This window comes from Salvelinus alpinus, chromosome 27, assembly GCF_045679555.1.
Source record: "Salvelinus alpinus chromosome 27, SLU_Salpinus.1, whole genome shotgun sequence".
Classification (NCBI taxonomy): domain Eukaryota; kingdom Metazoa; phylum Chordata; class Actinopteri; order Salmoniformes; family Salmonidae; genus Salvelinus; species Salvelinus alpinus.
The window spans coordinates 43070018-43086975 of NC_092112.1; the positions used below are offsets into that span (position 1 = coordinate 43070018).

Below are 16958 nucleotides of genomic sequence, written 5' to 3' on the forward strand. Positions count from 1 at the left end.
ACCCCCCACCCCTCCACGGCACCCCCCACCATAAACAATCTAAACGCTAACGTGTCAAAAACATTACAAAAATGAAAAAAATAAAACTATAAAATAAGTACGTCTCGGCCAGGCCAATATTATATCTTACAAAGCAAAATAGGACAACAATAGTATTAAAACAAGGTAGCAGCAACAGAGTAGACTTACTTTTGTGAGGACGAAATAAAACCACCAAGCCTCCAGTGCTTGGTGGCTACAAAAGAATAGAAGAGATAGTTCTGTTGAAAGCATTCGGTGCAAAATATACATGAGGAGCCATTCGTACTTTTCAATAAAGAAAATAAAGGCTGTGTCCACAGTGGTTGGACAGGAAGTTGAAATTGACTTGCTATGCCTGGACTTTATTTGGGGCTTGCAAATGCAATCACGTTACATTGCAGTGCCATTGTAGGTTACAAATTCAACATTGCCTTGGTCTTAACCAATGTCATATTAATGCTACTCGTAATTATTCTCTAAGTGCACGGTGAAATCAAAACATTGGCACCACTGACTGACCTACACTATAGTCAGCATTGTGAGAACGTCATCTAACACCTAATACGTTGTCTTGTTTAAAAAGTAGGAACACATTTAAAAACATTTTTCAAAAAAGGAAATGATTCTGTCTGTGCAATGGTTCAAGTATGTAACTTCGTTCCTGCGCATAGTTAGTGGCGAGTCACACATACACGTATCCTGTGGTTGCACCGCTCCGAAGCAAAACAACAAAACACACATACAAATACAAAACAAGTATTTACATATCTGATTAGAACAACAGAGTAGGTACTCCCTATTACTGGTCCAGGGTCAGATATTGTTTAACCCCCCTACTGGTTCAGGTTAGGAGTGAGCGCAGGGTAATCTGTCCCTAGAATGGCAATTTTCACCTCGAGCCAGAACGACCAACCAGAACTGTCCAATTCAGAGGAAGGGGAGGGTTTAGTCTCTAATGATGTTTCGTCTCTAAAGCCTATTCCCTATATAGTGCACTACTTTTGGACAGTCTTATATGAGGCTCCGCCCAAAAGTACTGCACTATATAGGGAAAAGGGTGTCATTTCAGATTTTGTCTTAAAGGGGTGTGTCAAACACTCTTTCCGACGAGTCTTCTGTGTCATCCTCTGACTGTGACGCTTTATGGTTGAGCCTCTCGGTCGTCGAGGAGACAGACAGGTTGCCATGGGTACTGTCGTCGCTAAGCTTGGCCTTGCTGCTGTCCTGGACAAACTCCTGGATCTCTAGGGGCAACCGTCTGAACTTGTCCTGGTATTCCTGGTCCAGCTCGGTCTGCAGCTATTGGGAGAGAAGAGAACAAAGTGTGGTTCTACAACAGAACCAAATAGAACCACAGAACAAACCGTAGCAAGAGAACTACAGCTACAAAGAGAACTGGTCCTAGTCCACCTCTCTGCAGCTATAGGAAGAAGAGAGGACAGAGAATGGGTCTATAAGCAGCAATAGGGAGGACAAACGGTATGGGTCTACAGAACCAACAGAGTGGGCCTACATCATTATATACTGAACTTGTCCTTGTTACCCCATGTACTCTGTAACTGAAGAGGAGAAAAGAATATGCTGTCACTGACTAGTGATGACTGATATGGACCAGCTGAGTCGATGTTACCGGTCAACAGGTTCTCTTTAGTTACATTTCCTCTTCCTCAATTAGTAATAAAGTTACTGAGCTCCCTGCCTTCTGACAGACAGACTGAGTGTCAGAGAGAGAGAGAGAGAGAGTGATACAGTCTGTTTTCTCCCAGGCATAGCCGCCGCTAATGATTACAGATGACAGGATTGTATTCATTCTGATCCAATAATTGCTTTAATGCTGATTTCTCTGTTTAACTACCCTGCTGCGTCCCAGGGGAGGGCCATAATTAAAGGAGAGCAGCAAAGATGAACCACATCACAATCTAAGAGCCTAAGAAAACAGCCCAACCCCTGCTCAGGTAATTCTCCCCATTCCCACTATTTCAGAGTTATCATCGTACTGCTACAGACATCCATATTCACAAGGGTATTGTTAGTGATAATATGTTAGCTCTGTTACAGTTAGCCCAATTCGGAAGCCCACTGTGGTAAGTTTGTCCAGTGCCTTTTTTTTCAAATACCACAAATATGGAAACTGCATAGACGGCTTGGGGTGTCAACGTACAGTACGAAGTTTGATGTTAAACATGGACCTTCCTTATATGTGGGTGCATGACACGAGCTCGGATATTATGGTCCTCACAGAGACTTGGCTAAATGGCTCGATCCTGGATAAGGACATTGACATTGCTGATAACAGACTGAAAAGAAATTGGGAGAGGTGGCTATGTATGTGAAATCAACTCGTGGCTTCACGTTCTCTAAATATCACTATCCCCACAAAACATGTGTCCATAAACCAAAATACACATTTATCTGGGATTTACCACCTGACTCTGTAGCCGATTGGCAGATTTTCAGGCAATTAAGAAACAGATGCACTTCCTCAATCAAGAAAGCTAAATCTCAGACTCTGCTGGTGATCCGTCTCAATTTTGGAAAACAGTTAACGCACAGAAGAGAGGAAATTCCTTTCCTGCATAAGCAAGTTGTCAGACTGACATCATTACGGAGAAAAATTAGATAAATGTTTTTATCTCGGCAGGCTATTTATTTGAAAGAAATAGTGGTTTAATTGACCCTGGCGAGATAGTCGACTGCCTGCCCCTCTTATAGCCTCCAGTTGGCTCTATGGAAGTTCTGTCAACTTCTAGTGAATCTTTTTTTTCTTTTCAACAACTTTCTACCTGTGATGTTAAAAAAAATGATGTTGATGTTACAAAAATCCACTGGGGCTGATTTGCTTGATCCTTTCTTGCTGCAGCTTTCTGCTCATCTGATTACAGAATCTTTAACACATTTTTTAAGGGTGCACTATGCAGAAATCGCTCCGCCATTTTCTGGTTGCTAAAATCCTAATAGTTCGCCTACTTTCAGTTTATGTGACAAAACAAGCAAGTATAGTGTAGAGAATCATTGTACCATCTAAACCGCTGTGAAATATATTTTCCATAACCAAAAATATTGTATTTTCAGCTTTTTGAAGCTGGTGTAGAAAACCTAAAGTAAAAGACGCAAAAATTAAACTTAAGAACGGGAACCATAGAAATAGAGCACATAGAACATATAATAGAAATACCGCTTCTTAGACTTGCTTTCAACGAGAATGACAGATCTTTAACTAACATTTCTATGTCACATATTGCAGCTTTAACCTTACAATTATTTCTGGTACCATCCCGAGGGTCTGGAAGGCAGCCAATATACTTCCCCTTCACAATGTTGGTGACCTGTGTGACCTAAATAATTATCGCCCCATTTCCAAACTCTCTTGCCTACTCGAACTTAGATCCTTTTAAAACTACGAAATGTATTCTATATGTACACCAGTCAGGATTCAGACAAGGTCATAGCACCATATTTGCTGCTTCTTTGGTTGGAAATTATGTTCTTAATGGCCCAGTGCCGTCAAAAGCATAATTTCCCTGTGTTTTATATACACTATATGACCAAAAGTATATGGACACCAACTCGTCGAACATCTCATTCCAAAATCATGGGCATTAATATGGAGTTGGTCCCCGCTTTACTGCTATAATAGCCTCCAGTCTTCTGGGAAGGCTTTCCACTAGTGGTTGGAACATTGCTGCGGGGACTTGCTTCCATTCAGCCACAAGAGCATTAGTGAGGTCGGGCACTGATGTTGGGCGATTAGGCCTGGCTCACAGTCGGCGTTCCAATTCATCCCAAATGTATTCAATGGGGTTGAGGTTAGGGCTCTGTGCAAGCCAGTCAAGTTCTTCCACACCGATCTCGACAAACCATTTCTGTATGGACCTCGCTTTGTGCACGGAGGCATTATCATGCTAAAACAGGAAAGGGCCTTCCCCAAACTATTGCCACAAAGTTGGAAGCACAGAATCGTGTAGAATGTCATTCTATGCTGTAGCATTAAGATTTCCCTTCACTGGAACTAAGGGGCCTAGCCCGAACTATGAAAAACAGCCCCAGACCATTATTCCCCCTCCACCGAACTTTACAGTTGGCACTATGCATTGAGACAGGTAGCTTTCTACTTGCATCGGCTAAACCCAGATTCGTCCGTCGGACTGCCAGATGGTGAAGTGTGACTCATCACTCCAGAGAAAGCGTTTCCAGCCAACGCATGGCATTGCGCATGGTGATCTTAGGCTTGTGTATGGCAGTTTTTGTGCTGACGTTGCTTCCAGAGGCGGTTTGGAACTCGGGAGTGAAGGTTGCAACCAAGGACAGGCGATTTTTACACGATACGCGCTTCAGCACTCGCCGGTCCCGTTCTGTGAGCTTGTGTGGCCTACCACTTCACGGCTGAGCCGTTGTTGCTCCTAGACATTTTCACTTCACAATAACAGGACTTACAGTTGACCGGGGCAGCTCTAGTGGGGCAGAAATTTGTCAAACTGACTTGTTGGAAAGGTGGCATCCTATGACGGTGCCACGTTGAAAGTCACTGAGCTCTTCAGTAAGGCCATTCTACTGCCAATGTTTGTCTATGGAGAGTGCATGGCTGTGTGCTCAATTTTATACACCTGTCGGCAACGGGTGTGACTGAAATAGCAGGAAATAGCAGAAACCACTAATTTGAAGGGGTATCCACCTACTGGGGGAAGCATTGGAGTCATCATGATGCAGCATCCCTGTGGGTCGCTTTCAACACTTTGTAAAGTCCATGCCCCAACGAATTGAGGCTGTTCTGAGGGCAAAATGGGGGGGGGGGGGGGTTTGGGGTGCAACTCAATATTAGAAAGGTGTTCCTATTGTTTGGTATACTCAGTGTATTTGTTAGTCATTTTGAAGCTGCAAAAGTTGTCTACTCTAATGTTGAGGTGATTCTTTGTCTCTCATGTATTTAGTTCTAGGCTATAGGCTATATTAAGATTCATATCTAAGAGCCATCCAAGCCATGTGCTAATGATCATATATTTAGATTCAACTAACTGTTGTAGTTTTTGGTTCCTCTGCATTTTTAAACATTTTGTTTTCAAATGACTTCAAATATTATTTGGTTTTCTAAAAGAGGTATTCAATATCATTTAGTCGCTCTGGATAAGAGCGTCTGCTAAATGACTTAAATGTAAATGTAAATGTAAATTTAAATATCAAATAAAAAAATTGCTGCCTTTTAGTTTAAACTACCTTGAGTATTTGAAAAGTTGGTCTTTTCAAATAAACGACAAAATAAGTGTTTTCTGCACAGGTCTGTTCAGGACATATCATTGCACGGCCCTCCTTGAAGTCTCGTCGATCGATTCGTTGATCTTTTTGTCTGTATAGCCTTCTTGCATAAACTTCTGCCATACCTTACCCTTATTGTTAACCTTCAGAAGTATGTTACCAGACCGGACTCGGGGATGTCTTACTCTGGAGAGCCCTTCAATGTCCACTGAGTTAGGTAACTCTGCTTCAAGTTTTTATGCGCCTCTCATGTGGAATGATCTCCTTAAAGTTGGTGAATTTGGTGCTTGTAGTGCAATTCAGGCAGGATGCTCGAGAACCTTTTTACTGAAGAATGTGTTTGTTTTTCGTGTATAGTGTTTGCTTTTCGTGTATTGTGTCTGCTTGTCGTGTATTGTGTCTGCTTGTCGTGTATTGTGTCTGCTTGTCGTGTATTGTGTAATTGATGTGTATATAGATATGTACAGTACGATTGTTGTTTATTGATGTGTTGTTTATGGATGCGTTTGACAGGTCTTAAATGTAAATACAAATGTGTTCTTAATTGGCTTACCTGTATAAATAAAGGTAAACATTTTTAAAAGGACCATGTCAGAATCTAAGCGCTCAACTGAGGCTCGTCAGCGTTACATGAGATCGAAAAGAAAAAAAAGGCTGATTTGAATAACTCTGATCTTACAGCGGTGGACTCGCGCCAAAAAAAACACGATTTTTGTAGGATTACTTACTCATCAAACAACCCTACGATTAATGTATCGCCAAATGACTTGTGGGCTAATGGTCAGGACTATGGCTGTCTTTGTGGGTAATACACCTTTTATACACAATCAAACTATTGTGAAGTGATCCAATATTAATTAACCTCAGTCCCACTCCAATCCAAGGAGTCATTCTTGAGAGTGGGGCTATTCAAATCCAAAAATGTGTGTACAGAGAAGCCTCCAGGTGTTAAGAGACACTTGTGTGAGACACAGGCATGGACGGATGAAGACTGTCCCACTGGCGGACTGGGGAGAGGAGCAGAGATGGATGAAGATTATCCAACTTGGAATTGGAGTGAGGAAAGGAGAGAGGGCTGTATGGAGGAGAGGAATGAAGTCAATCACATAGACTAGAGGACAGGTGAGGTGAGAAAGAGAGGTGATTACCCCTCCACACATCCGCCCATGGACTCTTCAGGACCAAGGAGGACCACTTGTCCTTCCCGACATTCAGTCCTTTCCGTGCACTTGACTTTCCCTCCATTAAGTCTCCATCTGATCCAAACAGATTCTGACACATCTTTCTGATTCCACTCCTCCTCACGTAGGACAAGCTGTCCTCAATGACTGACCTGCCTAATGACAGAACCAGCCTCTGTACCATGGAAATAATACATTTAATCATCTGCGTCCTAAATGGCACCCTATTCCCTACATAGAGCACTACATTTGATCAGTCCTAAATGTAGTGGACTAAGTATACCAAACATTAGGAACACTTTGCAATATCAGAACAGCCTCAATGGACTCTACAAGGTGTCGAAAGCATTCCACAGGGATGCTGGCCCATGTTGACTCCAATGCTTCCCACAGTTGTGTCAACTTGGCTGGATGTCTTTTGGGTGGTGAACCATTCTTGATACGCACGGGAAACTGTTGAGCGTGAAAAACCCAGCAGCGTTGTAGTTCTTGACACACTTAAGCTGGTGCTCCGGCACCTACTACCATACCCCGTTTTTTGTCTTGCCCATTCACCCTCTGAATGGCACACGTACACAATCCATGTCTCAATTGTCTCAATGCTTAAAAATCCTTCTTTAACCTGTCTCCTCCCCTTCATCTACACTGATTGAAGTGGATTTAACAAGTGACATCAATAAGGGATCATAGCTTTCACCTGGATTCACCTGGATTCACCTTGTCAGTCTATGTCATGGAAAGAGCAGGTGTTATTGATGTTTCGATTACTTAGTGTATAGGGAAAAGGGAGCAAATTAGGACGCAACCCATATCTTATCATCATGCATCACACATTGGTTAAAAACAAACACACCCTCTACCTACTAGACACATAAATACGTGAAGATGAGATGCTTTCATGTAACTTGTGATGTGAAGCAATTTGTAAGTCGCTCTGGATAAGAGCGTCTGCTAAATGACTTAAATGTAAATGTAAATGTAAGCTGAAGGCAGTTCTCCATTACCTGGGACAGGGAAGTTCTATTCTAATTAGTCTCCCCTTACTCTTTCGCTAACCGAGCTTGAAGTGGTGTCTGGTCTGATTGGACCACCTTTTCTAAGGTGTGTGTTGGTCCCATTCTTACGGAGCCTAAGGTGATCTCTTCCCTGAACTGACCACACCCCAAGGTGACCTTCCAGGAAGAGTGTTTTGCCAGATGGCTAAAGACGCTTCGCTCTGCAGCCCATCTCCTCCCCTCTGCTGACCTACTTAGGACGGGACAGTCTGCCGCACGCATGCGAGTGTGAGATGTACTGTGTACTGTGTATGTGTGTTTGTATGTGTGTTTGTATGTGTGTGTGAGAGAAAGGGAGCGAGAGTATGTGTGGTTTGCTGTCCCCCTGCAAGCCATAGGCCCTGAGGTCCTTTGATTAAAGCTGTCATCTCTCTCTTAGCTCGGATGGTTTCTAGGTATGTGTTAAAAAAAGGTGGGGTGGAGCAGGAGGGTGTGAGGTGAAATGGGGTGGGTGGCCGGAAGTCAATGGTTCATGGGTGTGTGTGTGTGTGTACGTGAGAGAGTGTGTTCAAGAGTGTGTTCAAGTGTGTTCATTGCCATCGGGGATGCCTGTGCGTGTGTGTCGGTTGTGGACAGGGTGTGTGTGTGTCGGTTGGGGACAGGGTGTGTGTGTGTGTGTTGTGTACAGGGTGTGTGTGTGTGTGTCGGTTGGGGACAGGGTGTGTGTAAATGTTGGAGACAGGTTGTGTATCAGGACGAGGTGTGTGGGTTGGGACAGGGTGTGTGTGTGTGTGTGTGTGTGTGTTGTGTACAGGGTGTGTGTGTGTGTGTCGGTTGGGGACAGGGTGTGTGTGTGTGTGTGTGTGTCGGTTGGGGACAGGGTGTGTGTAAATGTTGGAGACAGGTTGTGTATCAGGACGAGGTGTGTGTGTTGTGTACAGGGTGTGTGTGTGGTGTGTTGTGTACAGGGTGTGTGTGTGTGTGTTGTGTACAGGGTGTGACGAACACCACACCTCGTTATCACCTGGGGGAGGAGTGACAGCTGAGGTAATTAAAAGTCACAGGGATGGAGTGATGAGGGAGGAGAGGAGGATGGAAGGACGGAGAGGAGGAGCAGATGGAGCTAGCAGGGTCTCTTTCTTTCTCTCGCTTTCTGTCAGTCCCCATTTCTTCTCCCACCCCTCTCAATGCGGCATCTAACACGGTGGAGAGCTGAGCCTCCTCCAACAGTGCTGTCTAATAGAAGGTCTCATCAGGTGTCCGGATCTGACTGAGCAACCTCAACTACCCTTCAGAGACCAGCGCAGTGTTTGTGTGTGTGGTTTCCGCTTGGACCCAAACGAGCATTTAAATACGGTACCTCCTCAGAAGACCCATCATCTGTCAAAACACACACACACACACACTCACTTCTGCCTTTCTTAAAATACTATACTGGATGACTTTCACCATCTGTCCTCATTCTGAGGCGCCATCGAGGGAAGCGGTGTGTGTGTGTGTGTGTGTGTGTCGGAGGGCCTCGGAACTAAATTCGGTTCCAAATGAATGTGTGGCTTCTTGTCACTCTCAGTACTAGAGCTAGTAAGACAGGTTACATAACAGCAGAACTCAACATGTATTACATTGGTGGCGAAGCCTACTCCGGGTCTGCAGGCTTTTACTCCAGCCCTACACACTCAAGGTCCCAGGGAGCAGCTGATTAGTAGAATCAGGTGTGTTAGATTAGGGCTGGAACAAAACCCTGCGGGAGGGGAGCTGTCCAGGAGGATGTTTGGCCACCAGTGATGACATCCAGCATTAAGGATTCAGAATCCACCTGTGTCCCTCAGCCCTGCCGGGTCTCAGCATAACTCTGAGAGCTACTTACGGGCCTGCATCCCAAACGGCAACCCTTTCCCTACATAGTGCACTACTTACGACCAGGGCCCACAGGGTGCACTTAATAAGGAAGAAGGATCCATTTGAAAGCTGCCTGGCAGTCTTCAGGTACTGTAACATGGTTTAGGTACAGCAGAACCCAGTCCATTTTCAACCCTAGCAGTTCCAACCCACTCCTGTGACATATGCCACACTGTGTGTGTTTGTCCCTTCCTGTACTAGATATGTCCAAACACGGTCCAATTGGGCTCTCCGTGACCAGGAGGTGAACGAGGGGTCACCACTCTGAAATGTGCTGTCTGAGGGTTTGTTTCAGCAACATTTGCATTCTTTCCAGTGGTCCACAGGAGAGGCATAATGAAGGAGAGAGAGAGAGATGGGCTTTATGAATAGTTTATTTGTATGTGTTGGGCTTTAGCCAAGATTATTCTTTACAGAGTCAAGTATATTTGTCCAGGACTCAATTATTCCTTGACTAGAGAATGGACAGGTCTCTCCTCCATCTCCCCCCCATCCTATTCCTCTCTCACTCCCTCTAATGTTTTTTATTCTTTTCTTATAGTAATGCTGATATATAGAGCTGGCTCATTGTGACAAAGTGGAACTATTAAACAGTGATGTAGAGGGGAGGGTTTCCAGCAGGACAACAAGAGATGTGAAACCTTTCAAGACACCTTCATTAGTCAACACAGACACACACACGCGCGCACACATCCTGCCAATTCAGCCTCAGAGGGTGACCACCATGGTTTGAGCTTAAACAGCACCCCTGTCATCCAACACCGCAGGCAGGCAGGAGTGTAACCTGGCACGCAACACACACACACATGCAGACATACTCACACACACACAAACACACGTGGACACAAAAGTGTGACAAAAGGACTTCGTTTCACTGCATCCGTTTTCCTCTGGGAGTAACAATGTTCCCTGTGGGCAGAGAGTGTGTGTGTGTGTGTGTGTGTGTGTGTGTGTTGTGTGTGTGTTGTGTGCATTATTGATGTGACCCTATGGAGTGGAGAGAGGAGCAGACCAAAGGCAGTGATGAGGGAAGCCATGACCTCCCACAGTCTGAAAGAGAGGGGAGAGGGAGGGAGAGGGAAGGAGGGGAAGAATGAGGAAGAGGAAGAGTGGGATAAAGGGGGAGAGTAGAGAGAGAGAGAGGGAGGAAGGAATCACTGTTTTCCAGATAAAGGGTCTTTCTCTGTTTTTGTGTCCAGAATCAAGAGCAACAGCCAGATCCATTTGGGCCATAATAAGCCTCTGGACATTTTCTCTCTCATTTTCCCTCTCTCTCATGTTCCCTCATTTTCATTCTCTCTCTCTCATTGTCTCTCTCATTCTCTGTCCTCTCTCTCTCCATCTGTCTATCCCTCCCTCTCTCTCCATCTGTCTATCCCTCCCTCTCTCTCCATCTGTCTATCCCTCCCTCTCTCTCCGTCTATCCCTCCCTCTCTCTCCGTCTATCCCTCCCTCTCTCTCCGTCTATCCCTCCCTCTCTCTCTCTCCGTCTATCCCTCCCTCCCTCTCTCCGTCTATCCCTCCCTCCCTCTATCCCTCCCTCTCCCTCTCTCCGTCTATCCCTCCCTCTCCCTCTCTCCGTCTATCCCTCCCTCTCTCTCCGTCTATCCCTCCCTCTCTCTCTCCGTCTATCCCTCCCTCTCTCTCTCCGTCTATCCCTCCCTCTCTCTCTCTCTCTCTCTCTCTCTCTCTCTCTCTCCGTCTATCCCTCTCTCTCTCTCTCTCCGTCTATCCCTCCCTCTCTCTCTCTCCGTCTATCCCTCCCTCTCTCTCCGTCTATCCCTCCCTCTCTCTCCGTCTATCCCTCCCTCCCTCTCTCCGTCTATCCCTCCCTCCCTCTATCCCTCCCTCTCCCTCTCTCCGTCTATCCCTCCCTCTCCCTCTCTCCGTCTATCCCTCCCTCTCTCTCCGTCTATCCCTCCCTCTCTCTCTCCGTCTATCCCTCCCTCTCTCTCTCCGTCTATCCCTCCCTCTCTCTCTCTCTCTCTCTCTCCGTCTATCCCTCCCTCTCTCTCTCTCTCTCTCCGTCTATCCCTCTCTCTCTCTCTCTCTCTCTCCGTCTATCCCTCCCTCTCTCTCTCTCTCTCTCCGTCTATCCCTCCCTCTCTCTCTCTCTCCGTCTATCCCTCCCTCTCTCTCTCTCTCCGTCTATCCCTCCCTCTCTCTCTCTCTCCGTCTATCCCTCCCTCTCTCTCTCTCTCCGTCTATCCCTCCCTCTCTCTCTCTCCGTCTATCCCTCCCTCTCTCTCTCTCCGTCTATCCCTCCCTCTCTCTCTCTCTATCTATCCCTCTCTCTCTCTCCGTCTATCCCTCCCTCTCTCTCTCTCCGTCTATCCCTCCCTCTCTCTCTCTCCGTCTATCCCTCCCTCTCTCTCTCCGTCTATCCCTCCCTCTCTCTCTCCGTCTATCCCTCCCTCTCTCTCTCCGTCTATCCCTCCCTCTCTCTCCATCTATCCCTCCCTCTCTCTCCATCTATCCCTCCCTCTCTCTCCATCTATCCCTCCCTCTCTCTCCATCTATCCCTCCCTCTCTCTCCATCTATCCCTCCCTCTCTCTCCATCTATCCCTCCCTCTCTATCCATCTATCCCTCCCTCTCTATCCATCCCTCTCTCTCCGTCTATCCCTCCTTCTTCCTCACTCATGTTCTTTTCCTCCCTCCCTCTCCCTATTCTCTCTTGTGGTTTCTCTCTCTCTGTCTTTCTACAGGCCACCACCAGGCAGTCACTATCCCTGGGTTGCGTCATCAGGCTCCAAATGAACAGATTGCAGAGAGAGTCGTGGATAGAAGATGACGGGGAGGGGTGTGTTTGTGGGGGGGGGGTGTAGAATGAGTGTTTCCATGACTACACAGGGCTCCGGGTGTGTTGCATCACGGACCAAACACTGTGTGCGTTTGTGTGTGTGTGCGTCACTGTGTGTGTGTGTGTGTGACGGTGAGTGTGTGTGGTAGAGAAAAAGTGTACGTGAGAGTGTTACAGTAATGGCTCCTGCACTCGGGGATGCCACCATTTTCTGTTGCCTGCTCTGAAAAGGATGAGGGGCTATCTGCCTCCACACACATACACCCCACACTCACACTACATTTGTCTCCCGGTGCGCACACGTGTACGACACACGTGACGTATACACTTCTCTCCCCAGTCGTCTCACATCCTGTGTGAGCAAGTGGTGAGAACAGAACAATGGTATTGTAGGTGTGAATGGCATTTCACCTGTCTAGGCTAGCTACACAGTCAAGTTGGAGGACAACTGGTGCAGCGTGTAGGTGTAGGGTAACAGAGATGACTGTCCAGGTGAATCAGACCCAGAGTTCCCAATGACATTCCTATCTCTTAGTCATTCGGCAGACCCTCTTAGCCAGAGTGACCTACAATTAGGGAAGGGAAGACTACCACATAGCATGATTCTCCCAGGTAAAACCTTGACATATGACCTATAATTACTTACAATATGAGTTAAATAGTTTACAAAATAATTCAATATGTTCAAAAGCTGCTTTTCTGTTTTGGAATGGTGTGGGAGTATCACAACAGAATGGTGTTGGCGTATACCGGTCATTAAGACAATTAAGACACGCTGATTGGCCAGCTCATTCTCCTCTAGACCGCTGATTGGCCAGCTCATCCTCCTCAGGAGTACGACATCATACTCTATGATGAAATAGCTATCTTTTTCTCCCTTAAACGGTCTGTTTGAGATACAAGTTTGAGGTGGGGTCTTTGAAGTGTTTTTTTCTCTCCAATTTATGCTTTGGCCACAAATATGAGTATAGGAGTCAATAACATTATTTGGGTATGAGTTAACAGAATATGAACTTTTTAAAAGTGATTATTTCACTGGACAGTTAGCTACTTTAAGATAATCTGATCGACAATGGTAGGTCTTTGAGAGTGATGTTGAAGGTGTGTGTGTGTGTGTGTGTGTGTGCTCAATCAGTGTCTACCGTGCTGTGGGTGTGAAGCCATTTTGATTAGAACATTAGCAGGACACCATCACCTGAATGCACACCCACTGAGAGTGACGACAGACAAGACAGAGGACACGCGCTCGCTCTCCCTCCTCCTCCTCCTCTCCATCCCATATCCCCTCCCACACACTCTCTCTCTCCTTCTCTTCCTCTCATCACCTATTCCCGCTCACAGACCCTCTCTCTCTCCTTCTCTTCCTCTCCATCACCTATTCCCGCTCACAGACCCTCTCTCTCTCTCCTTCTCCATCAGCTATTCCCTCTCACACACACTCACTCTCCCTCCCTGCCCATACCGACTCCATATCTCTCCCTCTCCCTCTCGTCTGACAGATAGCCGTATGGCCTAGGCAACACACAAGTTGAAATAATGGAACACATGCGGACATTTGAAGACCAGCCACTCAGCCTGGCAGATTCCTCCATGTAAAACAACTGACCCTCCATTGGAACAATGGCTTAAGAGTTCTGCGTCTTCAGACACACAGTAAACGGGTTAGAAGCTATACCATTCATTTCGGCCAGACGGATACAGTAGCAAATAGGTTGAGTTAAAACTGGACATGGACCATGAGTGGTTATTTGGGTAAACTGGCCTCGGTAGCATCTATTTCCTTCTGCACAGCGGGATAGCAGCTGGCCTGACACACACACACACACACAGCCGTGAGGTAGCGTAGCGTGGTGCTAACCCGGGCGGGCGGTCGCAGTGAGAGATGTGAGGGTCTCCACAGACCAGGGATGGTTATAGCGGTCCATTAGCGGCTCCTCTGAGCCCAGAGGAGAAATCTGGGTCAGAACTGTGTGTGTGTGAGAGAGAGAGAGTGTGTCTACATATGTCTGTGAAAATGTGTGTGCATGTGTGTGTGTGTGTCTTCATATTAGCCCTATCCTGGTTAGTCATACCCTGCTCCATTAGCCCTTCATGGAACTCTCACTTCACTTCATCCTCACTCTCTTTTTCTACTCCTCTTCCCTCTACAAACATGTGTCAGTGGTAACACATTACGTATGACTCAGATGGTGTACAAGATGAGAGAGAATTGTCATAATATCTGGGCTGGGGGATTCAGAGTGTGATATAAGGAGAGGCTACGACAGGAAACGGGGGGAGAATATGACATCCTCACAAGCCGTACGCTTACACGCCCACACGCCCACCGTGGAATAATGAGGAGGATCTGCTACCGTAGGAAGGTGGCTGACTCTAAAGACAGCTTTACAGCCAAGACAGTATAACTGTGCCAAGCTTTTGAGAAAAGCACTATACATTGTTTCGAGTATGACTTTCCCATAGTCATCGTCCCTGTGCTGCACTAGTAAGTAAAAACATCCGTCATGCCCCCCCACCCCCACCCCACCCCCTCTAACATGTCCAACGCATATCACATTTTCATATATCCAAGTATATCTCAACTCCACGATACCGCGTCCACCGGAGTTGAGGGCAACTTGGAGTGAACCTCCGACTTCTTCAAAATGTAAGTTCTTAAACCCCTACCGTGCTCCTATGTTTGTTCTCTGTTGTGGGCCTTGCTGTTCACTGAAGTCCATACTTTTATAAAACGTCAATCAAATACAACTGCCGACTGTTTCCTCGTTGCTGTTGCTCGAAGATTGCAGTCGGTGGTTGTATTTTATGAAAAAGTATGGATTTCAAACAAAGGCACGCAACAACAGAGGACAAACAGAGGACAAACACAGAGTGTGAGTGTACCAAACCTTAGGAACACCTTCCTAATATTGAGTTGCACCCCCGCCTTTTAGCCTCAGAAGGTGTCGAAAGCGTTCCACGGGGATGCTGGCCCATGTTGACTCTAATGCTTTCCACAGTTGTGTCAAGTTGGCTGGATGTCCTTTGGGTGGTGGACCATTCTTGACACACCCGGGAAACTGTTGAGGGTGAAAAATCCATCAGCGTTGTAGTTCTTGACACAAACTGGTGCGCCTGGCGCCTACTACCACACCCTGTTCAAAGGCACTTAAATATTCTGTCTTGAGGATTCACCCACCGAATGGCACACATGCCTCAAGGCTTAAAAGGTCCTTCTTTACCTGTCTCCTCCCCTTCATTTACACTGATTTGAAGTGGATTTAACAAGTGACATCAATACGGGATCATAGCTTTCACTTGGATTAACCTTGTCAGCCTATGTCATAGAAAGAGCAGGTATTCTTATTGTTTTGTATACTCAGTGTATGTACACAGTAAAGGTTAAAGAATAAAAAAAAAAAAATGTAAGTATCGACTTCACAGCAACTTGCAGATGTGGTATCGTGGAGTTGAGATATACAGTGTATTCGGAAAGTATTCAGACACCTTCCCCTTGTTACACATTTTGTTACGTTACAGCCTTATTCTACAATGGATTCAATAAATGTATTTCCCCTCATAAATCTACACACAATACACCATAATGACATCACAATACCCCATAATGACATCACAATACCCCATAATGACATCACAATACCCCATAATGACAAAGCAAAAGCTGTTTAATTGTTTTTGCAACTTTATGATAATAAAAAAAACTGAAATACCTTATTTACATTAGTATTTAGACCCTTAGGCTATGAAACTCGAAATTGAGCTCAGGTGCATCCTGTTTCCATTGATCATCTTTGTGATGCTCCAAAAGGCACCTAAAGGACTTTCAGACCATGAGAAACAAGATTATCTTGTCTAATGAAACCAAGATTGAACTCTTTGGCCTGAATGCCAAACGCCACATCTGAAGGAAACCTGGCACCATCCCTACGGTGAAGCATGGTGGTGGCAGCATCATGCTGTGGGGATGGTTTTCAGCAGCAGGGACTGAGAGACTAGTCAGGATCGAGGGAAAGATTAACGGAGAAAAGTACGGAGAGATCATTGATGAAAACCTAGTCCAGAGTGCTCAGGACCTCAGACTGGGGTGAAGGGTCACCTTCTAACAGGACAACGACCCTAAGCACACATCCAATACAACGCAGGAGTGGCTTCGGGACAAGTCTTTGAATGTCCTTGAGTGGCCCAGCTAGTGCCCCAGACTTGAACCTGATTGAACATCTCTGGAGAGACCTGAAAATAGCTGTGCAGCAACGCTCCCCATCCAACCTGACAAAGCTTGAGAGGATCTGCAGAGAAGAATGGGAGAAACTCCCGAAATACAGGTGTGACAAGCTTGTAGCATCATACCCAAGAAGACTAGTGGCTCTAATCGCTGCCAAAGGTGCTTCAACAAAGTACTGAGGAAAGGGTCTGAATACTTATGTAAATGTGTTATTTCAGTTTTTGCATTGTCATTATGGGGTATTGTGTGTCGATCGATGAGGGGAAAAAACGATTTAATCAATTTTAGAATAAGGCTGTAACGTAGGGACGGGCGATATGGCAAATAAATTATCACGATATCTATATATTTTTTCAATCGATACCGATAATTATCACGATATTAATCAAATAATGTTTAAAAGGTGCAAATCTGCGTCAAACTCAAGAATGCCTGAACAAACCGTGGTTAGAGCGTTGGACCAGTAACTGAAAGGTTGCGAGATCGAATCCCCGAGCTGACAAGGTAAAAATCTGTCGTTCTGCCCCTGAACAAGGCAGTTAACCCACTGTTCCCCCGATTGCCGTCATCATAAAAACAAGAAGTTGT

General features: G+C 45.8%; 1 protein-coding gene across 2 annotated transcripts in view; it reads right to left on the reverse strand.

Moving 5' to 3' along the window:
- The window catches only part of LOC139556634 (1-phosphatidylinositol 4,5-bisphosphate phosphodiesterase beta-1-like), a 242006-nt gene continuing 225048 nt past the window's right edge, over positions 1-16958 (reverse strand). For both annotated transcript variants that reach the window (XM_071370833.1, XM_071370834.1), the window contains one exon: positions 1-1320. In XM_071370833.1, coding sequence (XP_071226934.1) covers positions 1099-1320 — 222 coding nt within the window. In that variant the 3' untranslated portion in view covers positions 1-1098. The remainder of the gene's footprint in view (positions 1321-16958) is intronic.